The sequence below is a fragment of the Pleurodeles waltl genome, chromosome 3_1, assembly GCF_031143425.1.
Source record: "Pleurodeles waltl isolate 20211129_DDA chromosome 3_1, aPleWal1.hap1.20221129, whole genome shotgun sequence".
Classification (NCBI taxonomy): Eukaryota; Metazoa; Chordata; class Amphibia; order Caudata; family Salamandridae; genus Pleurodeles; species Pleurodeles waltl.
Genome location: NC_090440.1, coordinates 765,229,645 through 765,254,853, shown reverse-complemented (window position 1 = coordinate 765,254,853; position 25,209 = coordinate 765,229,645). Strand labels below are relative to the sequence as shown.

The window sequence follows — 25,209 nt, the reverse complement described above, 5'->3', positions numbered from 1 at the left end:
GCTGAGAAAGACGGATGTCGAAATGCGCTGTGGTGTCTGGAGAGATGCTGTAACTTAACCTGCCAAGAAATGTCATTTGAAAATGAAAAATGAAAAAGTAAATTGTGAACAGAAGCCTCCAGGAGTGAAGCGTTGTTTTGCTTGACAAGAGATATATATATATATATATATATATATATATATATATATATATATATATATATATATATATTCAGGAAAACCATGTCTCTTTTATGGGCACTCCCCTGGACCAGCGACACTGCGGCACAAGAACAGACAACTCATTGTCCAATTACCGATATTTATTTGATTTTTATCATAATTTTCTCCTTTGGCATCATTATGTTAAATTAAGTAACGTGCGAAGTGCATTAAACAAAATTAACCGGCCTACGCGTTTCAGCTACGCCTTCAACTGGGCTTTACAAGAACTTGCAATAGGCTTCATTTATACAGTCCTTCTTCCGTCACCCCAAACACTAGAACTGTAACCATCCATTGAAATCCCGTACTCATACATCCGCCATTTCTACCCCTGATTATAACATATAGCATAAAAATTATTTAGCATTTTAGTTACATTCATATCATTGTAATATTTTTTTTAATCTTCATTATGTTTTTTTCTAATTATTATATGGATAGGTATACTAATCCCCATTATGGTTCATAGTGCCCAAAGATAAAAGTGACTCAGTTAGAACATAGTTACTAACATAATGTCAACAGCCAGATGCGCTTTAAGTGAAGTGAATAATTCGGGAGATCCAAATCCAACATTGGAGTCATAAAGTGCACCTATTCATTCATAATGTACATATAGGTCAGCATCCAAATTATGTCCATATGAGGCTTCAGTTCCCAGCAATAGTATTAGTCTGGATTCCTCCCTCCGTAATGTTTTTTCCCTGTCACCTCCCCTTGGATGTACCCTAATATGTTTTAAACCGAAATATCCAAGGGAATTCAGGGATCAAGCATGATACTTTTCAAAGTGAACTGCCAAAGGAAAACTTCTACCACCATTCACAATTGCTCTCATATGTTGGAGGATCCTGACCTTTAACTTCTTGGTGGTGCTGCCTATGTACAATTTATTAAATCCACATTTCAATGCATAAACCACATAGTCAGTACTGCAGGTAATACTCTCCTGGATAAATATAGTCCACCCCTCAAATGTTTAGTAACTCTTGCAGTCTAATCCATATTGACACGCCTTACAAGAGCGGCATCCATAAAAACCCAAGGTCTTTTTTGTTAACCAATTCTCATTCCTTGTGTTTGTGTCCAGGAAGGTAGATGTTAAAATATCCCCTGGTGATCCAGACTTCTTAAAGGTTATCTGTGGTCCTGCTTCCACTATTATGCTCAAGTGCTCATCTGTGTTTAGTACATGCCAATTCCTATGTAATATCTTTTTAACACTGGCCTGTGCTGAGTCATTCTTGAGAAACAACCTTATAACATTACCTCTATTCTCATTTGGACCTCCCTCCCGTGGATATAACAATTGTTCTCTCAATTTCATATCCACCCTTCGCATTGCATCCTTAAGCATACTCCTGGGTTATCCTCGCTGTAAAAATGTATTCATCATATCTAATGACTCCCTATTGTACTCCTCATTGGTGGAACAATCTCTTTCGGCTCTCAACAATTGACATATGGAATAGTCCACTTAAGGGCATCAGGATGACCACTATTGGCATGTAACAGTGCATTGGTGGCAGTTGCTTTCCTATGTATTTAGTCACTTGTATTAAGGACCAGAATTTCAACATCCAAAAATTCACAATATGTTCTACTATATGAACTCTTGAACCATGGATTGTTCACATTTTGGTTCAACTTTGCAACATAGGAGCACAAATCTATGGCATCACCCTCCCAGGGAATAAAAAGATCATCTATAAAACATGCCCACATTGCAACATTTTGATTATACTTTTCATTCTCCTCTGTCCAGGCCACCTCCTTCTCCCACCACCCCGTGAACAAATTAGCGTAGGTGGGGGCAAAGGCGGTACCCATTGTTGCACCCTGTTCCTGCAGATAATACTTTGTTTCAAAGAGGAGTACATTGTGGGTGAGGCAATATCTTAACATATTCATCAACATCTGTGTATGTTCCAACAGCTCTATGGGTCTGTCCCTTAGAAAATATTCACAGGCCCGCATTCTCTGGTTATGATCTATAGAGGTATACAGTGGTGTAACATCAAGTATTACCATGATGTACTCGTATATATATTTACTTAAAAAGCAAAAGTTACAGGGATGTTATAGGTGGGTCCTGAATTTCCTCGCACAAAACCAGGGAAATTATAGTTAGTTATTTCAAGTAACTATAGCTTGCAGCCTAAGGTAGCTATAACTCATGCCCTCACGTGAGTTCTATGATATTTTTAATTCTATTTCTTATCTATAACATCCCTGTAACCTTTGGTGTTTTCAGTGAATTTCTATGGTTTTTTAACGTAAATAATAGTCCTTACTATGCATTAATTAATTAAAGTTGTTATTGGAACATTGTTGCACAAGTCGTGCTACAGCATGCCTATTCCAGTTGATGCTGTCCATCTGGTAGACGTGGAAATATTAATTACTGAGCCCCTGGTAAGTTGAGCCTGGGTATTAAGATTGTTGCTATCCCTTCTGCAGCAAAACTGGTACTATAAACTATATTAAAAACACATTGGCAAAGCCAATAGGACTGGCTTTCGATGGTGCAATGGATATTTTTTTCATGCAAGCATATGCCGCAAAATGAAATGAAAAAATAAGCAGCCACCTAAATATGGCTGTCATTTGCTCATAATAAAATGTTGTAAAGTTAAGACTTTCACTGAGGGGACCGCTTTACTAGTGTAATGTTTTAAATATCAAGCCATTCAGATATGCCATGCATGTTTCTTCTGTTTTTTGCTAAGGGAACAAGAATAAATCACCATCAACCAAGCATTCAAACTGCAGGCAGCTACAATGTTATAATGTAACTTAAACCTTTTTATTACAGTACCTAAAAAAAACAGAAACTGAAAATAAATTTCCATCTCACTGGACATTCAAAGTGCAGGGAATGTAAATAGCCAGACTATAAGGTTCATCCAAACAAATAATTTATTAAAGCACACTTTGAACCAGGTTTGTCATTGAAGAGAAATGAGCTATTTTTTGGTGAATGTTAATGTGCAAGAGCTTCGTGCAGTCGCTCAAAGTGCAGCGAACTGAGGGGTAAGGTGGGTCACCCCTTTGCCCCATGCAGTATGCTACAAGTGAGCGGAAAAAAATATGAATTAAATTTAGCAGCCCGATGGATGAAATCCATTGACCAAAAGCCTCTCTGTATGTATATTATATATGCTGTTTTTGGAAAAACAATAGTCTGGCTAGACTTTTAAAGCGGCCTCATAGGCAGTGCCTAAAGATACATTTCCTCCTATCTCGAAAGTATATCACACTTAGCTTGACAGATTAATAATTGGAATAGGAAATGTACATAATTGAATATTTTAGGAAATCCCTGACATGTCTCCTGAAAGTGGTGGTGCTCTCTTTCAAAAGCATTTGATTTTATGGAATGAAGTAGGGGTTATCGTTATTAAAACTGAACCTTTGAGGTACAGTTGCACGTAGGTACTTGGCAGAATGCTTATTGTGGAGCACTACTGAAGGAACGCTTTCTGTACTCTGGAGTTGAACAGTGCGTGTTACACGGACATTTGCAGGGAGATCTTATATCATCACCAAAAGGCTGTGCCATAAAGTGTATATTTTTATATCATGTTGGATAACAATACAGCAGATGTTCTGACAGTGTGGACTACACTGAAATATTAATAATAGATTAATTTACCTAGATCAATCCTTGTAGGTATATTTTGTATTCTTGCCACAGCGCTCTACTGATGACCCATCTTTTTGTGTTGCTAAAGAGTATCTACTTTCATTTAGCTTTTTCTCCATTTGAAGTATATAATTTCAATGCCAGATAAGGGAAGCGCGTCAGTGTATACTGATAACAGTCCATTAATTGTACGAACCTGATTACAGTAGAGATGTCCCCATCAGCCAGTCGTAAAGGTAGCACTAACTACTCCATCTTCTAACATGAGGAACAGCACAGCAGTCACAAAAGTAACCTAGAGTTCTCAAATCGTAGTCGATATGGATGTATATTTGGCTAGTACACAGTATGTCATGTAAATGAAGTGTGAATCACAATAATTATGGAGGTATGTTGCCATTTTAGGGGACTGCCTACGTTACAGGAGAGGCCTGGGATTTCGCTCTCGTACTGATACTAAAAATGGTTTTAACATTTTCACACAGTGTGATGTTTGGTAAATATTCGCCATCCGTTATTTGGCTGCATGTTTGGAACCTTTAAGGTGGAGTCAACTTGTTTTGAAGATGGCTTCTGGGCTCCAGCATTGGCTCCATTTTTTTAGACTTACCAGTTTGCATAGGTTCTTTCTTTGATCCTGTTGAAGCTAATTCACAACATAGACTCGGTATTGATTTTAGGAGGACAAATTCAGTAGACATGGCAGCTCGCAGGTTCCACTATGGAGTGTGGCCCATTTGTGGTGGTTGGGGAACGGTTAAATTGCACCATACAAGCAAAGCCAGCCATGTTTGTCCTCAAACATACAATTCTAATTTTCTTCATATACGCTTCTTGTGCTCCCAAATTTCAACCTGTGATTTTCATTATGCGAATCAATGCTATGGTCTTTCCCAGGTATCTCATCATGTCATGATGTGCCCTTGTTCTCCTATATGCCAGCCGTGCATTTATGGGCCCCATATTCCCATATGCCATCCATGCCACAACACTCCCATTTGCTCTTTATGAAAACCAAGCTATTATGTGCACGTGTTCTACATAAGTGATGCCATGCCAGTTTCTCTTCTGTGTTAAACAGGGCATGTTCCCCCTGTCAGCTATAATGTGCCCCTGTTCCTTCATATATAACTGAACCATGATATGCCCATTTCCCTCATATGCTAGCTGTGCCATGATGTGCTGGTTTCACCTCATGCCAGCCATGCCACGATGTCCTCCTATCCCCATATGACATCCGACTTCTGCTGCAATAATGCTACAGTTTTCCCTATAATCTGATATAGTTTCATGGCTTGATAGGTGTTCCCGCTATATTCTAGCCCGGTCATGATGTTACCCTTTTCTGCAATATGCATCCTTCACGACTGTCCTTTCGGACTTGTAGAGGACTTGAAGATGGTGCCTGCTCAGCTGCTGAGTCTGGTGTAGCACCCATCACAGTACTAAAAGTTGAAAGGGTCCTATTACAAACAGACAGTTGAAAAAAGATATTTGGTAAGTGGAAAAACCAGGCAGCTGTGGGAAGCTGATGCTTTGCACAGAGCCCTCAATCGAACCTCGGATTGTGAAACAGAAGGAAAGTGAAGTGGCAGTGTCTGTTGTGGAGAGACCACACGATCATCAGGTAGAACAAATCTATCTTCTCCAGCAGTAATGTAGAAACATTAATGGTCCATGATCACCACAGCCCCTATCAATACTAGCTAAAGAAGGCAATAAATCCCGAAAGGTGCCCTGAAGAACCAGAGGCAGCATTCCTGGAAGAACATAGATTCCGGGCCGTTGGTAATGAGCCTCAGCAGCTCAACGCCTAAATTCAAATCCCATAATGGAGGCCAGACGAGATTTGTATTGAACCTCCCACAACAAATAATGCCTGTATAGAGAGCTGAATGGGGATAATGACAACAACGGAGCAGAAAATTGGCGTGAAAATAAGTTCAAGCAATGGTCAATGAAATTTACTTATGCCCAGTGCTTTAAATGGAAAAATAGAAGTGCAGGTACTCTCTATCAGAGTACCTGCTTGTTTCTGAGAAGTGCCGGTACTCTCCAATTAAAAGTATTACGTTTTTCTTGAGATATGCCGGTACTATCCCTCTCAAAATAAAAAAGTGCCGGTACTCAGTACCGGAGAGTACCGGCCCATTTAAAGCACTGCTTATGCCATAAAACGTCTACAATATTTCAACACTGGCCTGATGAGTCAGCTAATGCTTCTTCTATCCAGTGTAGCAAACCTACTAAATTTGATCAGAACATTTAACGTTCATATTCAATGCTTCTCAGCCCAGCGATGGATTAAAGACTCAGTACAACTACTATACTCTGACTGGCTTAACTAGAAGAGTGGGCAATCAGGCTTCCAGACAGAGATGCAGAAAGTGATGTAACTGACCGAGGAACGGCAAATACCAAACTTAAAAGCCCCAACACAACATGGGCCAGTCGTACGGAGGAGCAATAAATAAACACGGCCAAGAGAGAACCAGAAAGCGCAGCCAATCAAATTAAAACTTCAGGTGATTAGAAAAAGCGACACAAATACTTGTTGAAGGGACCACAACCTGGGCGCACTTAGTGCAAAATTGAAACTGGTTCAGTAAGAGGTTATGAATGGATACCTAATATTGTATTCTGTGTCTGATATTGACAGGTCTTTCATGAAACTCACCCTGACTCCTTTCGGAATGTGAATGCAGTCTTATGCACGCATAACCTTCCCTCTCTTTTTTTCTCTTATTCCGAACTCGATGGTGTCTATAAAGATTGTACTTAAAACATTCAATAAACAGATTGAAAACTTATGGCGCCATTACTTTATAATGATGTTAGGTGGTACCAAAATGTATTAGTCACTTAATAAAACCGTTAATTATAACAATTGTATTTTGGTTTTGAGATTTATTATCCCAAATTATTTTCTTTATCTTTTAGGCTTGATGGATTTTCCTTTGAGTAAGTACTGCGAAATATTTGACTTGCGTGCACGTTTAAGATCTGTCTAGCAATTATTAATTATTAAACAAATACCAATTCTGTGGAAAATTGTTTCAATATGTATTACCTAATAAATACAGTCTAGTTATCGTGGCCAGAAATCAACGAATAAAATCAAAGGGAATGGTGTGTTTTTCGTGGCCCAGAAGGTACATGGTAGCAGAAGGTTGTGTAATAAGACTATCTAAATATTGTTCGAAGTACACGCTGGGTTCCGCTTTCCGTCATCCGTGCTTGTGCACAGGCTTCTATGCTTCGGTATTTTAACTTGACATTTCTTCCGTACCCTTGCGGTAAGAGAGTTGCTATGATGTAAAAGTAATTGCCAAACATTTACGTTATAAGTTCTAAAATAAATCGAATGCTTAGCAACTGATGAATTTCATTTTGTTTGATATCCTTTAGTTTCTTTATAAACCAGTTTCCTTCAGAATTTCCCTAGTAAACCTACATAACTGGATTCATACAGTAGTTCAGAAATACTTTGAGCTCGTCCCATTTTCACTTCAGTACCCTTGCCATCGCCATTGTGTACTACTCGATTAACAAATGGAAGCGGGGCTATATAAACGACAGGATTCTGACGTCATTCAACCACTTACTCTGGCCAAAGTATGAGATATGCAACTTTTCTAACACGGCCATAAATAATATGTAAAACACAACCTGCGCCCCACCCGGCAAGAGGCTAGTTCCCTCTAACAGTCCTGCGCTGGTCTGGTGTCTGTACCACCCTAAATAGTGTCAAAGGTATAATGGTGGCTCCTTTGACTCTGGTAAAGGGAACCTTGTGCAGTCACCCCGCAGCGAAGGAGTGTTACAGAAACTCAGCCCTTTCCTACGCAAATGCGGACGAAACCCTCACAAGTTGCTGCCGGCTCGCGTGGGACGCATTTTAGAAAGTCCTGAAGCCCCTGTAGTTGCCCCTGCAGATTGGCACACTCGTTGTGATGCAGCATGACCAGCCTTTAGTGCTTGTGTTCCTAAGAGCACATCTCCCGGATTACAGTCCGATTTGCTTGAAATTTTCACTGTGGATACTTGAGATACATTGGCGATCATTCTTTTTTAAATGCAATGTTACTGGTTTTAGTTTTGACAGATGCAAGTTCTCCAAAAATGCATGCTGTGGCAGCAACAGTGAACTAGTTTCCATTGTTTTGGCTATATCTGCGTTTGAAGTGAATTAGTCACCAGGTTGTGCTTATGCCCTCCGGTAAGGTTTACACTGCAGGGTTAGATGTAGCTAAATATTGTGACTGACCTGACCATGAATCGGATAGAGGAGGAAATAACAAACCAGCATTGGGAATACCGGTCTATCTGGATAAATGAAAGTGCAATTTGTGTCACTGATGGGTTCAAGCACTCAATAAGTGCTCTGTCTCTCATTGTTCCACTCATGCATCTATTAATCTATCCGCTGCCACATTCTTGCATTCATCCTCTGACACAACGGCCGTAAAACACACACAAACTCAAAAAGATGCCCGATAAAATAAAGGAATACAGGTAGAACAATAAAAACATGCTCCCATCTAAACATGGTCGGCATATGTTTGCAATAACAAAAAATAAAAATAGCAGCAGATGACTGTCTTTCAGAGGTACTGTAAACAGTCTATTGTTCCTTTAAAGGTTCAACATGGCCGCCATATTTAAAACCAAGGTGTTGTCCTCTTCTAATGGTAATACAATGATACACTGTTGACAACAACATTCCATAATGGTCTCCTGGTATAGAGGAAGTAGCCGTATGGGATGAGGTGCATTGCAGATTAAATGAGCATCAAGCAAGAGACCCATTAGCACTGACTGGAGAGCTAAATCATCGTAAGAAATATGAACATAAAAAGAGCAAAAGCAAAGAAATTAAAAGGGAACTATAAAACAAGAAAATTGAAAAGACTGGGCCAACCAACCCGGACACTGAAGCATACTCCTTTTCAGGTGGATGTATAAATGTGACTAGGAAATGCTGTTATTTGCAGGACTCAAGAGCCAGTGTCCGATGTGTTCTGAACCATTATCTCATGCAGTTCACGGCCATGGATGGAAGCTGTGTATAAATGGCAATGAAACAGAACAGAGCTGAACCAAAGAGCCTCTATATACTAGGGCCTCTTTAATAAATATATATATATATTTATATATATAGATAGCAAGAATTATTATAGTGCAAATCTCCCCCTCCCCCCGGGTCTGTTAGAGACAGTAAACACACAAATCTTTTCCTACAAAGATGATTGGTGGCATTTTATTTAAAAAAAATAGCAATCCATTAGTTTAAATACAAAGACATACCAACTCACCATTGAACGCCTATTGATTTTAACACCTGCTTTTACAATCAATAGATAAGGCCTATTGCATTTATCAAACCTCATACTAAGCAGATCAGACCTATGGCGTTGGAAATATTTTTTCCTAGTGAGCTAATCAGGTCTCTAGCTGTTATTATTGGCTTGTCACCATACCTAGCTCAGACCGATTATGGGGGTTATAAGCATCCCACAGGACAACTATTAAGTGTACCATAATAAATTTACAAATATGTACACAGTGCATTGTCAAAACAATATGAAACCTTCACTAATAAAGCCTAATAAGGATTACCATTGTGCAAATCATTTGTGTCACCAACACCAATTCCCTTGCCTACTAAGGTAATCTGTGAGATTCCTTTTAACAAAATACATGCCTTCAGGCTTTAGCACAGTGCAGTAACAATACATCCTTAAACACCTATTGTCTTTTACACATGGTTTTCACCATAAGTAGAGTCTATTTGGTCTATTATAACATTTCCCATACACATATCACACCTAAGGAAGCTGACATAATATTTCCTAGTGTACTGGCAAGCCCTTTGGCCTTTACCAATGACTTGACACTGAATACAACACAAACTTAAAGAAGTGCACATAAACTGACAACCATCATGCATAAGGTTGTAAAATTAAAAATATGTACCCAATTACAGATGGAAAAACAACATACAGCCCCTCTCAATAGACCTAACAAGTATGCTTCCAGTGTTTGTCAGAGTGGGTGGCCAACACCATAACTTTTGCCTACTATGGTAATCTCCGAGATAGCATGTAACCAAATACCTTTCTACGGCCTGTAACATAATGTGACTACAGTTCACTTTTAGAAGCTCACTGGATGTACTATGTTTTTCACAATAAATAAGCCAGGCCTTTTACCTTTGTAATAGCATTTCTTTAAAAAAAAACAGACCACACCAGTGGCCTCTGCTAGCATAACATTTTTCTGCAGACCAATGAAATATATACTTGTTATCATTGGATCATCACCACATTCAACTCGCGCCTAGTATACTGACCGTAAGCTTTTCTGCAAGGCAACCATGAGTATTCAAAAACTGCAAATGTATACAAAATTACAGATGACATGGCTAAATACTAACTCTTCTAAACAGAACTTAACTAGGATGCTCAGTATGAATCTTTTATACCCATGGTTTGTAAGAGCAGGTAATCAACATCAAAACCCATGCCTACTAAAGTAGTTTGTGAGATTCCATGCAATTAAAAACACTGTAGGCTTTAATTCAGACAAATAACATTCCCGCCTTAAATGCCTTTTGACTTTAACATATACTGTTTCACAACCAGTATGCCAGGCCTACTGCCTTTATTGTAACTTTCCATAGTAAACAATGAGGCCTATTAACTTTATCATTGATATGTTACCAAAACCAGCTCAAACCTACTGTACTGCGCGTAAGCTTTCTAGAAAGCAACCATCCAGCATGGAGTCTTAGGAGTATAAATGTATACAAAATTACAGTTGGCAAAGTAAAATATTGTGTCTTCAAAGAAAGCCTAATAAGGTCTATTGTAGAGCATGCACATTGTTCTTGTGGTTTGTTTGAGTGAATCACCAACATCAAATAGCTTGCCTAACATAGAAATCTCTGAAATTCCATGTAACAAAATACCTGCCTACAGGCTTTAGTAAAGTGTAATAACAGTCCTTCCGTCAAAGGTTGTTATCTTTAACACATATTTTCACAATATGTAGGTCAGGCCTACTTTCTTTGGTATAACATTTCACAATAGATCAAACTACTGAAATGTAGCAAGACTTTTCCCAATGAAGCAAAGAAGCTTCTACACTTTAATATTGTCTTTACACTTTACCCAACAGTAACCCATCCAAGTGCACATAAACAGGCAATCATCATGCATACAGTTACAATATAGAAAATATGTAGAAAAAAATACAGCTAGCAAAACAATATACAACCCCGATTAACTGAGCCTAACAATCATCACAGTGAAAACCCCCAGGCTTTGTTTAAGAGGTAGGCCAATGCTAAAACCGTTACCTACTATTGTGATCTGTGAGATTACATGTAACAAAATACCTATTTGTGGGCTTTAATATAGGGCAGTAACAATTTATATTTAAATGTCTATTGACTTTCATGTTTGCTTTTCTCAATAAATGTGCCTTTATCATAAAATCCTAATAAACAGATCAGTGCTATAGCCATGGTCTTTAGCTTGCCACCATAACCAACTCAGTTCAGTTTATCAGGTAGAAGTTTTACCATGACCCAAAAAGTGCCATACAAGCAGTCTTTTTAGTGAAAGCGCACAAATGTAGTCCAATTAGATCTTGTACTCAGGAGAAACATGTATGAAGCTTATGTCCCTCTCTCAGTAGTACTCTGAAATGTATTTTATATTGAACACATATTCAGGTAGCAGATGGACTCTAAAGCCTATCCTAAAAATCCCTGTAAATTAGTTTAGCCCTGGGAGTACCATGCACAAATATGCACTCTAAAATCAAACGTTAATGAAGGAAGGGGAGTATGCCGAGACTGCAGTACATTGCTCATGGCTGCCCTCCTCCAATCTGTGCTGCTGCCAGAGAAAGACAAACATAGCACATTATCTAGTTATCTAAAACACTTTATTAGCATTGCAGTGCCATGTGTGTGCCCCTGAAAAGTGAAGCTCAGGAAACTGGGTATAATCAAAATGATCACAGCTGCAAGGAGGGCAAGCACTTTTTTAGTGGAAGCACACAATTTCTGCCTAATCAAAACATGTACTCCAGAGTTAAAAAATGTGGGCCGAGCCAAAACCCCTCTCTTTCTAATTCTCACATAATTGTCTGGCAACAACTTCTCTGTCAAGCCAGGCCATAAAAACTACCAATGACTTATTTCCCTCTGTTAATGTTGAAACACTGGTAACGGGTTAAAGGTATCTCATTAGTATTCTTAGGCCTTCCTACTACAGTGGGAGTGGTTGTGTGTGTATTTCAGCTTGAAAGTTGATGATCCTGTACCTTGATCTGTCGGTGATTCAATAAGGCCACAAACGTATTCCCCAAACCTCCCTCTCTCATGGATTACCACTTCTTCTGTTGTCAGATGTGTCTTGAGGTGGAGAACTTCTAGTTCAAGAACCACAAGTGGTGATTGCCCTGGGTTTCTATTTCCTCTTACTGTTAGTGTATGAAAGGACAACGTTTCTTCATACCATCTTGCTACCATCTTGGATCTCCTTCTATTTAACATTATCCTCCCAGATGGGTGATTAAAAAGGGTTAATATGTTGTACTCTATCAAAGAGGTCAATGAACTTCCCAATTTTCTTGTGCTGTGTTTCAATAAGGAGAACATCAAGCGCAAAAGGCCTTGTCACCAACAGGTGCTGGTACCCAAGAGAGTCACATTTAGTATTTAAAAAGAATAACAGTTATGTTTGTTGTTTATCCCTATTTTGCGATTATCTGTCCTTTGGTGTGATGTGATGTTCATAAGACTTTTAGTTTAGGCAAAAATCTGAGGTGCACAGGGGGGACTAACCTGAATATGTTTCAAGCCATGCTAGCCTGTCCACTGCAATCTGTGCAAGATGGGTGCACGAGATGATGATGACAACCACAAGTAACTGTTTCTGATAAACATTTGGCTTGAAGGGAATTGGCTTCTAAAGATTGTTTTGGATGGAAGTTTACATGGAATTTGTATTCATATTTCACCTTCAGCTATGCCTTGTTCCTTCCATCACAAAAAGGCAGCTCGGGTATCCTAATCCTCTGCTCTTTTTTATCTCTCTAACCACTGATAGTCTTTCACAGGATTAAATGTAAATGTAGAACCTATTTTCTTTGGATCATGCATCCTACCTATTTTAGAGGACTGTTTCAACCTCGCTTTATTCCCTTTTATTCACATTCACTTCTGCTGGCCTCATGAATGCCATGAAAAAGGGTTGACAAGGGTTAAAAGTAGTTGATGATCCTCAATTTAGACCCTAGAGGATTCGGTCTCAGTAGGGGTTAGAGTGAAGACAGATCACACAAGTCTGTGAACAAATCCTGATGCAGCGTGCAATGACTTCCCAGTTGGAATCAACAAAAGGAGAAATATATTTTCTCAGAGTGATGTCAGTTCAGGTGACCCAATATTTCCACTTGAAGAACAAGTCTTACATCACAGGTATATTTGTTAAAAAGCTGTCAATATGTACAACTGCTCCTGATGTGTTGCTATAGTAAGTCAACATGTAAAGCCTCCTTATCACCTACTTTATCCTCAAGCCTAATTTGATTAAACAGGAAAGCTTTGTACTCTGATCAGATAGCTTTAGGTTTCACCCTTTTGTGTTTTAGTTTTGTGAATACAATATACGTTGTATAGTTCTCCAATACTTTTCACTAAATGTTCTTTGTGCTCAAAAACGCATATTTTCTGAGACGCATTTCATTTTGGTTGTTGCTTTGATAGAACCGAGCACTCTCTTAGTTGCCCCTTTAAAGAATGTCCCAGTTTTGGCTGTGAGGCTTCACTGCACCTGGAGATGACACTTGTTTATACCCATCTCATCACCACCAGCGTAAAGACCACACAGCGTTCTAAAAGAAGTGCCGGTGCCCAAAGCTCTGCTCAGAAGCTCGCTGCCAGTGCTATGAAATACCAAGGCTGTGTAGTCTTGATTCCATCTCATGCCTCTTTACTTCACTGTACACCCCCTACCTCTTTAACACATTCTTGCAAGTTCCCTTTTTCCCCATTGTCAAGTTTTACCTCCTTTCTCTTCTTCCTTCTTTCCCCTTTGTGTGTGTTTTCCAACTCTTGCTCTCTGTCAACGTGCTTGTGGGTCCCACCGGTTCAAATTAAGCATCAGGGCTGGCTCTGACCCTATTATCTTTGTAGGGGAAGCCTCATACTAAGCCTGTAAATCTTATGATGAAAAACTAGTACAAATAGCCCAGTTACTGATACCAGGTGGTTATTGACTGTGTGTTTAGGGATTCATTTGCTGGAAGATGGGGGATTTTTGTTTCTTAAGACTCCACAAATATCTTACCATACAGTTCCAAAGCCAAGTTTCACAATTAAACTATTTATATTGTTAGTGGCACCAAGACAGAAATATTCTAACTGGCTATAAGATTATCTGCCATAAGATTTTTCTCTAACAGCAGTTCTTTTTTCATTGCACAGTGATGGCATGGACACGGACAAGGACGACCCACATGGGAGGTAATGTAGGCGCAGTTGCATTATTTAATTTACATTGGCGCATTGACTGTTGGCACGTTAGCACACATGCAGAGATTTGCATTGCCTGTTACCTTTCTGCTTTCACATTTTGTACAAGTGAACCCGTTTTTATCTTTATAAATAATGTTAGAGGAACGAGGTGCAGATTATCACAGTGAATCACATCATACTGCATCAAAGTGTGTGTTACACTTAGGGTAATGTCTATTGGATGTATGTCACAATATCGAGTCACAACATGCCGTGCACCAATACTGAGTGCTCAATTTTGACAACATAATAACATAATAACGTCATCGTAAAATATATACATGTGTGTATGAATATGTATGTGTATATTTACTATTCTTAACTTCACAATGAGACACAGAAGTCTATACCTACCTATACATACTTACCATAACAATATAGCGGTGGTCAGTATCATTCACTCATTGTTTCAGGACAGTATTGAATACTCTATTGTGGTAGAACACCGTCCTAGTCATCATTTCTCCATACGCCTGAGATGTCCAGGTTTGACCAGAGGCAGTTTGGAAGACAAAAGTAATGTAATGATAAAAGTTTGTAGGAGAGAATTGGACTTCAGGCTCTGCTCCGGTGTCAGCCTCTTCCAATGCCTCATGTATTTCTTTTCCTTTGAAGTTGTTGAATGTACTTGCCAGCTGTGTGATATAGAAGCCCTTTTTTCTTGCCCCAGCCCCATGACCTGACTGCCTGCCTGCTTGCTACTGCTAAGCCTTGCCACCGCACACCCTGTTGATAAAGGATTGTCCGAAATGCTGATCATGACAGAGTTACGTTTCTGAAGGTCCCTCCCCATGTTTGTCTGGGTCAGAGCACCCCTTGCCAGATAATAAGCTTAGCTATTCTTTCTCCTTGTTTAACTGATGGCCTGCTGTTATGCTTTGGCCATCCCATATAATTTTCAGGCGTCTGTCTCTGTGGCACAGTAGCAGAGGAGTCTCATGCTGTCTAAAATGCGGGAGCCTTTTTTTTTTTGACACACATCCCTTTCCCCGGTGCACTGTGGGTCATGTGGTCTGTGCGTTATGGACAGTTATTCCTGACCTTCAGAGAGGGAGTCCACAGTCTGTTCTTTACCAGGTAATTAAGGAGAAAGGCACTGGACTAGTTAGTAATGCATAATAAACAGTGGTTCTCGAGTAGCCTTGCTTAGATAACTGCTCAACCTAACAGTACTGGTGCTCCAGTGAATTTAATTATTTTTCCCTTACTGCTTTCTGTGCCGTGGCCAGCACATACGTGTCCAGTGGACCTAATCTTACCAGAGGGGCTTACCCAAACTGACTGAGAAGCGTTACTGGCCTCAAGCCTTTTATTAGAAGCAGCATGCCTCACCACGGATGGTTTGGGATGTAATGATGCCACTAATGAACCCGTGGAGCTCCTGGCCAAGACCGGGTACAGGTTGGGCCATGCTTGAGTGTTTTTTCTGCCCGAGACCTAATAAAGATTGGGACATGACTGAGTGTTTTGGGCACACATACGGACATTCGAAATGACAAAAGACACGGATCTGAGCTGACAGCTTTTCAGATTGTCTGGTTCAGTGCTTACTAGTTGCACGCAGGATTGCCCCTTCTAGTGTATGAAAGGTTCTTAAGTAGATGTTATTTAACCATCCAATGTCAATAAGTAGAAATGAACTTCTACTCTATACGGGTGTCCTAATTGCATACCAGCAACAAGTCAACCTGTGATCATTCTCCGCGAATGTGCCTAGGCTACAGGTTTGTTCACTCTATTGAAAGATCTGTGCCCCTGCAGTTGTGGTACCATGCACTCTACCTTTTTTATAGAACTGATTGCCCCTCTCTGCATTCCCTTTTATCCACATTCATATCTCCTGGTCTTGTGAGTATCATGGAAAAAGGCTAACAAGGGTAAAGTAGTTGTTGACTGACCTCCACTCATCTATTAGTGAAGTAGGACTCTCGGTAGGTGTTATTGCGATGACGGGCCACGCAAGTCTGCTGTGGAAAAATCCAGAAACTAACCCATACCCCAACGCTAAATAACTCCTTCCTCAATATTTTCCTCCATCATTCCCCTAAATAATGACAACGCCAATGTTATGAATTATGAATCTGATGTGTTCTCCTTTTCGAACAATCAGTTTCATTATTGGATCCACCAGCTTGCTCCGGAGCCATGCCCCACTTCATTAATCTTTCTTTCTTTCTTTCTTTCTTTCTTTCTTTCTTTCTTTCTTTCTTTCTTTCTTTCTTTCTTTCTTTCTTTCTTTCTTTCTTTCTTTCTTTCTTTCTTTCTTTCTTTCTTTCTTTCTTTCTCCTTTCTCTCTTTCTCTTTCTCTCTATTTCTTTCTTTCTTTCTTTCTTTCTCTCTCTCTTTCTCTCTTTTTCTTTCTCTCTTTCTCTCTCTCTTTCTCTCTTTCTCTCTTTAGCCTAGGCATCAGCTGTCCCTATGTCATCTCACCTAAATTATACTGCAGTTTCACCTATTCTTGGTCCAAACTCATCTGTTGACCAAAGAATTTCTCCCTGAGATTTTCTTCCTGGTATGTTCCCAACCTACTTCATAATGGAATGCTCACATAACCAAGCTTCTTCCCTCTGCCAGACTGTTTCTCCATACAAGTTAGATAAAAGGACAAACCGTTAAGGCTGCTTTAAAACAGTACGTCTCCATGTTTCACATATCCCCACATGCAATCGTTCCGCTTGTGACCCAACCCTTTCAGCCTGCTGGCACTAATCCCCAAGCTGTATTCTTCATCACTACACCTTTCCAAAATCTGACTCATTACACCCAACTTGATTCAGGCAACATCTCATTACCCCCAACATGTGCCTCCCTAAAAAACATTTTTCTATTCTCATGTCTAAAAGCTGGCCACTCCACCATACCCCTCACTCTCAGTAACTGACCCTGCCTGTAAACCAGGCCCTCTCTTTGCTCCCCGACCTTGTCTGGCATACAACACTACCCCTGCCCTTCTTATCTGTCCTAATCCTCTTTAACTGTACATTCTTCATGATATATCCCATCTCCAAGCCCTGTTCATATCTTGTCTCCACCATTTCTGATATTCTAAATGCATGAAAAAAAACATTGTGAAAAGTGTCCCAAAGAGCAGGTTCTTCCAGGTGGATATGCTTGCAAATCTCACCGGGTCCATCAGGCGCAACAGTACCTTTTTCATCATCAGTTTCCTCAACTTCACTGCTCTACTCTTTCCGTTGAACTGTCCTTCCAAAATCCTCCTTCTCAACTGCCCCCACAAGGATCATACCACCTACAACAGCTAACACATAGAAAGCCATCCCTGATATCATCCCTCCGGTTGTCACTGGCACCAAGTCATTCTCAATCTCTCCTATTATAAAAATTGATCTGGTCATCTCTTTTATTTCAGACCCTGCCCTCCTTTTTACCTTCTTAAAGCTCCTTACTGCCAAAATTCTATCAAGCCCATCCTCTAAGTCCTCCTTATCGATTCTGCCAATGAGTGTTCCATCAGATGATTCACTCTCACATTCTGATTCCCAACAAATCCTCCAGAACTGTCAGGCATGTCATGTCGACTTCAGGGGTTAAACCACGTAGCCTCGCCCACTGTGAACAAGAACATGTCAGTAACTTTGTTTTCCAAACCCACAATATGCCTAGCTTTGAAGAAGGTGTTACTTTACAAACATATCAGCACAAGCTCTCTCAGCAGCCTCAACATGTATTCCTTCTTGGTAGTCATTTTGTTAGCCACATGCACCACCGCTTGGTTATCAATCACAAATGTCAGTTTCATATTTCGCATCTTCAGATCCCACAGTTGCCTAGCAAGCACCAATGGGAAGAATTCTAGAAAGGTGATGCTACAGCATTCTTTCTTGCACTCCTAGGCTCACCTTACAGCACACCAGTGTCCTCTCCAATACACTCCCAATCAATCCACACCTGTTACTTCTGAAAAATTCTCAACCATTCAGGTCAAGGGGTCATCTTGTAAACGCTCTGTTACAGTGGGTTAAAAACTGCAACCACATCTTCATGTCTTGTTTAAGTCTGTCATTTGTATTCTGTGATGGGATTTTGATACCCCTTTCATGGCGAATGCCAGTTGCCTGCAAAAAGCCATACCCCTGGCCACCACTCTACAAGCAGATTTCAAGTGACCTAGGACTTGTTGCAATTTTATCAAATTGTATTTCTTCCTCGTCATCTCTTCCGCTATCAATTGTCTCAAAGCAGTCAGTTTTTTTCCCGTGAAAGTCTTGACCTCACATCTCAATGCAGTCCAGCTATATTCCAGGAATGCAAGCCTAGTGGCTGGCCCTTCTGCCAATGGTATGACAAAAGTTTCCATTTCTAGGGTCTTCATTAGTCTACAGCATTTCCCGGTACCACTACTCTGATGACTAGAAAATCAATAAAGCAGTACAGCACCTGCTCAGACCTCGCCACTCTTCTCACTACCCACTCACAAAGGTGCTGAATGTCTCAAAGACCACATATGCTACAGAGCACCCCATTGACATTGACTTGTCCATGCTTTAGGATCCTTGGAACTGAGGGCCAGATGTAGCAAAGGGTTTTTCCCATTCTGTGTCGATGGGAAAATGTGTTCGTGCATATGGCCCTGAATTCCAAGTAGCTGAAAGTCACCCAGATGGACCGGCAATATCCTCACATTCAGCATTTAATAACTCAATCTACAGGGATACCCATGGCAGACTCCTCTCTTGAAGTTCCAGCAAGTTCCTGCCGGGCATTCATGGGGAGAAAGCATTGGTCATGTGGATCACTACCTACTTTCAACGAGGCTGCCAATATGATTCCGAAAGGAATAGGGGGTCAAATAGAACTCTTCTCCTTTGCAAATCAGTTACCATTCGAACTCGGGGGTTAGTAACTCTTTAATGGTTTGTGATTGCAGTTGCAGTTGTAAACCATTGATACATTCCTTTCCAAATCCGAGCTAGGAATAAAACATCTTTCACACCCTCTCTTATTTTCAACTTGGAAAGGATCGCAAAAGCCATTTTAGCGGTCAGAAATAATTTTCCCACTTGTAAAAGCTCTCTTGTACATAAGGAAATGACCTTTGGTGGTCACAAACTCTGTGATTTTTGCAGATCACATGATTTTCATTTGCAAAATGGCTTTGTTCATCAGGGTGTGAATGTTTATATTTATGACGATTTCTTGCAGTATCAGATTGGTTCGTCCCTAGACAGTTTAATTTCTAATCTTGCTTTGATCAGATCATCTACGTAGAATAGTGTAAAGACTGTCGATTTGTTTGAAGAATTTATTTACTTAGGCAGCCTTACAGGTTAGTGGAGCAAAACCTAGGCGCTCATTTTGAAAATTAACAAATGTATGCTCCAAATATAGGCACTTTAGGGGGAAAAATGGAAAAGAGACGTACCAAATGTCTTTGAAACATGGCCTTTCCTCATCTTCTGCGTATGAGAAGCAGAAGACGTAGTACTTACAGCTACAACCGTTTGTAGAGCACCATTCTCCTACAGTGGAAGACACTTTATCCCTGTTTCTCTTGGCCTGAAGGTCATTACCAGTAATCTTAGATACTCTCTGTAGTTGAGCAAGGGCTCTTCATACTGCCCCACTCTTCCCACGTTTACTTCTTTTCGGTACCAAGTCTGAGGAGAGCTGCTGCTTGAAGTGGGTAAGCTGTTGAAGGTGTAGGTCCCAGAGAAGAGGTTTAAGGACACATCAAACGAAGAGTTTGTTTCCACTGCTTTCTGGGAATAAGAGGCCTAGCAAATATTTTTTCCTTCTCAACAAAGCTTTTATCGCAGTTGAAATTCAAGTGGTGATTACTTTTTGACAGATCCTTTCCTTTATTTGAAGGGAGGATTGGCTCTGCATCAATCACAAAGCTGCATGGCATGAGCTTCTACATTCCTATCTGGCATACCCAAAGTATTTCCAGTTGATCACCACGATGTGCACCATCCGGTTAGTTTGCTTCTCGTTGCTTGAGCTTTTCGCTGTGTTTTTATTAAGGGAACAGCAGTGGTAGCCAGCGGTGCAGCTATCAATAGTGGAGCAGCTACAGTGCCACTGATGCCCAAAGTTGTGAGGGGCCCATGTCAACACAACTAGTTTTTTTTTTTTTTTCAACAAGGAAATGGAATGAGGGACAGAGCTTCCTTGTTTACTTTAAGGCCACCTGCGCCTTTGCTATGCCAGTGGTGATACCAACAAACTAGACGAAGGACATCTATTATCACAGTAACTTCAATGACTGACTGATATTAATTTCCTTCCTTAAATATCTACGGCGTGCCTAGAAAACTGGACACTTGTCTGCAGCATCTGGCATCCTTCTTCTGAAGTACAATTTCAATACAGCAAAATCATCTACTAAGCCCCATACTCTATTATTTATCCTATTACAGTGTGTCATGGGTAGGCATTCATGTTTTCAGTTTCTATTTGTTGTGAAGTCTGTTGGAATGTTTCTGTGTTTTCCGGTGGTTTTCAAAAATTGTAACAATGAGTGGTTATCAGTGTTTACTTTTTTTGCTCCGTAACAAATCACAGGGATGTTGGTTTTATGATGGCTATAAAGAATTTTGCTTTTAGTTAATTGTGTCCCTTGTTCATTCTTGTTGTAAATTCTTCTTTGTTTTTTTTCATGCTTAGAACTGCCTTCTGTGTAATCTTGCCTTGAATTTGCGCACCGATCTTATACTGAAGCATTCAGAAAGCAAAACACTTTCCCCTTGCACTGAAAGAGGATGCCATTATGGTCGTGCTCCTTGCCCAGGGCTGAGACCGTGCTCAAAGTTCAGCTGTGAACCTACTGGTCCCCACAGAGAGATGTGTGGTGAGCATTGAAGTGACGCCATTTGAAGTGAGCTATGGTTCCACAGCAGGAGTTCAAATAGATCCTCGTGATCCAGGTGCTTTGAAAACGGTCATAAGGGCATTTTAAGTGACTTAACATGGTGTGAATGGATCAGAATGGGGGAAATCCATCAAATGGTGGCTCTCCCATTAGGCTCTCCTTGTTTTCTAGACCAATTGTATTATGCTAAGAGTGAATAATAGTCTTATTCACTCTTGGTATAATAAAGACAATTTCATTCAGCAACAGCCTGAGACAGCTAGTGGCACTGTGTGATGCCTAGCACTGGTGCTTGCACCAGTCATCAAAGGTTATCCAGGGCTTGCAAAAAAACCCAGCCTCAGTTCCTACTTTTAAATGTGTTTGGATGCATGATTGTGTGTCTGTGAGAGAGTTTCTGTGTGAGTGAAAGTGAGTGAGTGTCAGTAAAGGAGTCAGTCAAAGTGAGTGAGAATGAGTGATAGGAAGAGTTGAGTACAAGTGAGAATGAGAGTGATGGAGAATGACGGTGAGTGTGAGACCAAGTGAGTCACAGTCTGAGTGGGTTTTAGTGAGTCACAGAATGAGTGAGACAATGAGTTAAATTGAGAATAAGTGAGGCTGTAATAAATTGGGTTATTGGTTGAGGAGGGTGGAAACCCCACTCAGACAACAACCACCATCCTTGTCAGGGTGAACCACAAAAGTCACTAAATTAACCTGTGCATAACCTTCTGGCAGCTTGGCACAAAGCAGTCAGGCTTAACTTGGGGCCAAAGGTTAAAGTATTTATGCAGCACACAAACATTAATAAAGTGAAAACACAGCACAGGACAAATCCCAAACTAATTTAGTAAAACAGAGTAAATTTTAGTAAATAAAATGTTATTAGAACAACAAAAAATCCAATCAGTAAAGCCCTAGATATTCAATTTCAAAGTTGTATGTCGCTATATCACCTAAAAGAACAAAGCACCAGTTACAGTCATCTGCTCATGCTAGACTAGGGGAGAGGCACAAATTCAGGCCAACCATGATGGAGCACAGGAAAGATACAAGGACCAGGTCAGTCCCACTTAAAAAGTTACCTTCTCGAAGTTTGCGCTAAAGGAGGCCACGAGGAGTAGGGAGAGTGTTGCAAATGGTTGTTGCTGTAGTGCAAAAGGCAGGCCTGGCAAGACAAATGTTTGTCATCTCTGTAGCCTGACGATCCAGTCAGCTGTCGCAGACGATTGTTGCTGGAGCTGCGTGTTAGCAGTCACTGCAGGCTGTTGTTACTGTAACATGAAGCGCTGATCATTGCATTGCTGATCGTCACTGGCAGTGTTGTGCAGAGAAGAATCAGGTTCACCAGAGCTTCGTGTTGGCGGTTGTCATGGACAGCAGAGTGCAAGCACTCGCAAAGAGCCCACAACTTCAAGATTTCACCTTCTATCACAGGAGGAGCTCAGCTGATGCCAGCCAAGGGTCCAGAACCTTGAGAGGCAGCTCTTCAATCATGGACTCACTCCAGCAGAGGCCAGCAGAGGCCAGCAGGGTTCAGATCGGTCCAGGTCCAGTATAGCAGGTCAACTAGGCAGTTTCAGTGAGGCCTCTGGAGTGTGTTTTGTCCCTGTAGCTCAGACAGGAGGTAAGCCATTTGTCCCTTGGAGTCCCTCAGATAGTCTGGGAAGAATGGAGCAGGTTCAGACTTCCTTCTCAGAATGCAGGGAAGTCGTCAACCAACAGGGCAGCCACTTAAGTCGTTTTTGACTACCAGGACATGTAAAACCTAAACACGCATGGCCTACTTTTTAAATACAATTCTCCCTGCCCTATGAGCCTTTAAAGCCTACCTTAAGAGTGACTTATACATATTAGAAAGGTGTAATTTGCCAGGTCGAAAAGTCAGTTTAAAACTGCACTATAGGGCTGCATTGGAAAGCTTGAGACATTTTCTAAAAGGGTCCTTTCCGTGGGTTACACAATGAGTGCTACAGGCCCACTAATCACATTTAATTTGCAGGTCCTAGATGCATGTAGCGCCATTTACTAGAGGCCTACAAGGAAATGACATGTGCCAATTAGATTCAAGCCAATTTGACCATGTTTAGAGGAGAGAGCACAATCACTTTAGCACTGGTTAGCAATGATAAAGTGTGCAGAATGCCAGAGCCAACATAAATCAATTAAAGCAAAATAGAAAGAGTGAAGACAAAGTTTGGGAAAATACCACACCAATTATGTCAGCTGTAACAGACTAAATATCTGACCGAGTAAAAATGACTTATAGTGAACGAGAGTGATTGATTTGGCGGGAGTTAGAGTGAGATTCAGTCAGAATGAGTGTGAATCAGTGAGGTCAGATCAATACTGAGTGAATCAGAATGAATGGGACTGAGTACATCATTGACAATGAGTGAGAAAAACTGAGAATGATTGTGAATGTGTGAGATGGAGTGAGTCAAATGAGACTGAGTCAAAGTGTGTGACTGACTGTGACTGAGGGAGAATGGGTGACAGTGAGGCTGAGTGAATTTGAGTGAGACAGTGAGATTGAATGAATTAAAATGAATGAAACTCAGTGAATAATGGAGAATGAATGAGTCGGAGAGACAATGGGAATAAGTTAGACTGAGTAGAATGAGTGAGGCAGAGTGGGACTATGAATGAGTGAGTCATGGTGAGATTGAGTGAGTCACAGTAAGATAGACTGAATGAGTCGTAGTGAGATTGGATGAATCAGAAGTAGTGAGAATAAGTGGATCAAAGTGAGACTGTGAATTGGTGAGACTGAGTGAGGCAGAGTAAGTAAAAAGTGAATGCAAGTGCAAATGAGAGTAAGTGAATTAGACTGAATGAGTGAGGGAGGAATACTGAGAGCAAGCGAGTATAAGGGAACGCTCAGAGTAGAATGCAGGCTTGCTCACTGGAATTTGAATTAAGGGCTACAGCCCACCACTTTTTATGGTCACCAGCCTCCACCACATCCACCAAAGATAAATGTATAGAGGTAAGGCTGCACTTATACTGCTTTGAAAACCGAGGGTGCCAATTCAGTGCTTTCCAGCTGTTACTGAACAGCAAAGAATTCGTTTGGTTGTGTCTTATTGCTTACAATATGTTTTGACCTAAAAACCAGTAATCCTAACCCTGGATAGATCTTTCTCAAGCCCCTAAAAAGATGGCGAGTCACTTCAGAGCTCATTCACCAATTGTGTTGTAATAGTTTACACAAAGAGTGGGACTCTGTGTCCCCTTTCTCACTACACCTTAACATTTCCATCATAATTGACTCCTATGTATGTGGCCAGGAAACATCGTAGGTATTCACCACATTTGTTGTCTTTGTAAAAGACAGATGAAATCATTGAAGCAATATGGAGTTAAAGGTCATTTACCTATGACTGCAAGCTTTCATACCTTAGCCATGAGTAAGACCATATATGTGTACATCAGCAACATCACAGCTACATCTTATTTCAACAAACTAGGTTCACATTACCACCAATTGTAGAGACTTGGAATGGAAATATAGACGTGTATACTAGAAGCTCCATACTGATTGAGAACGAATATAACATCGGGGATATGTTGGGCAGAGGATTATGTTCACCAAAAGTCATTGTGCAATCAGGTTGTCATACCACTCTTTTATCAGTGGTACAGGCCAAAGTGATTATCTGTGTGTTAGAGGACAATTCAAAATGACTTTTGTTTGACTCGTGCAGTGATGAATCTTCTTTCAGTGACTCGTTCCTGATCTTGTTTGTGAAAATTGCTTTAACTTCTATCCACTGCCACTAGAGCTTTAAAACATGATATTCTCTTCAACCGCTGGTCTGCAGTGAAACCACCATTCTGAAAAAGTCCAGTCTGCCAAATGATCCAAAAAGTTTCTTAATTTCTTACTGGACTTTAAATCTTCTGAAAATACATTGGGGATTCAGCCTTGTTGCTTTGTTTCGCCACCAAGTT

At 40.5% G+C, this 25,209-nt stretch overlaps 1 protein-coding gene across 5 annotated transcripts in view; it reads left to right on the top strand.

Annotated features, from left to right (window-relative positions):
* Positions 1–25,209, top strand: part of BMAL1 (basic helix-loop-helix ARNT like 1) — a 573,964-nt gene that overhangs the window by 250,786 nt on the left and 297,969 nt on the right. For 2 of the 5 annotated variants that reach the window (XM_069223569.1, XM_069223571.1), the window contains exons 3-4: positions 6,791–6,811; positions 14,352–14,390. In XM_069223569.1, coding sequence (XP_069079670.1) covers positions 6,791–6,811; positions 14,352–14,390 — 60 coding nt within the window. Of the gene's footprint in view, positions 1–6,790; positions 6,812–14,332; positions 14,391–25,209 lie in introns of all 5 variants that reach the window. The other 3 variants (XM_069223574.1, XM_069223572.1, XM_069223570.1) reach the window with 2 other exon arrangements.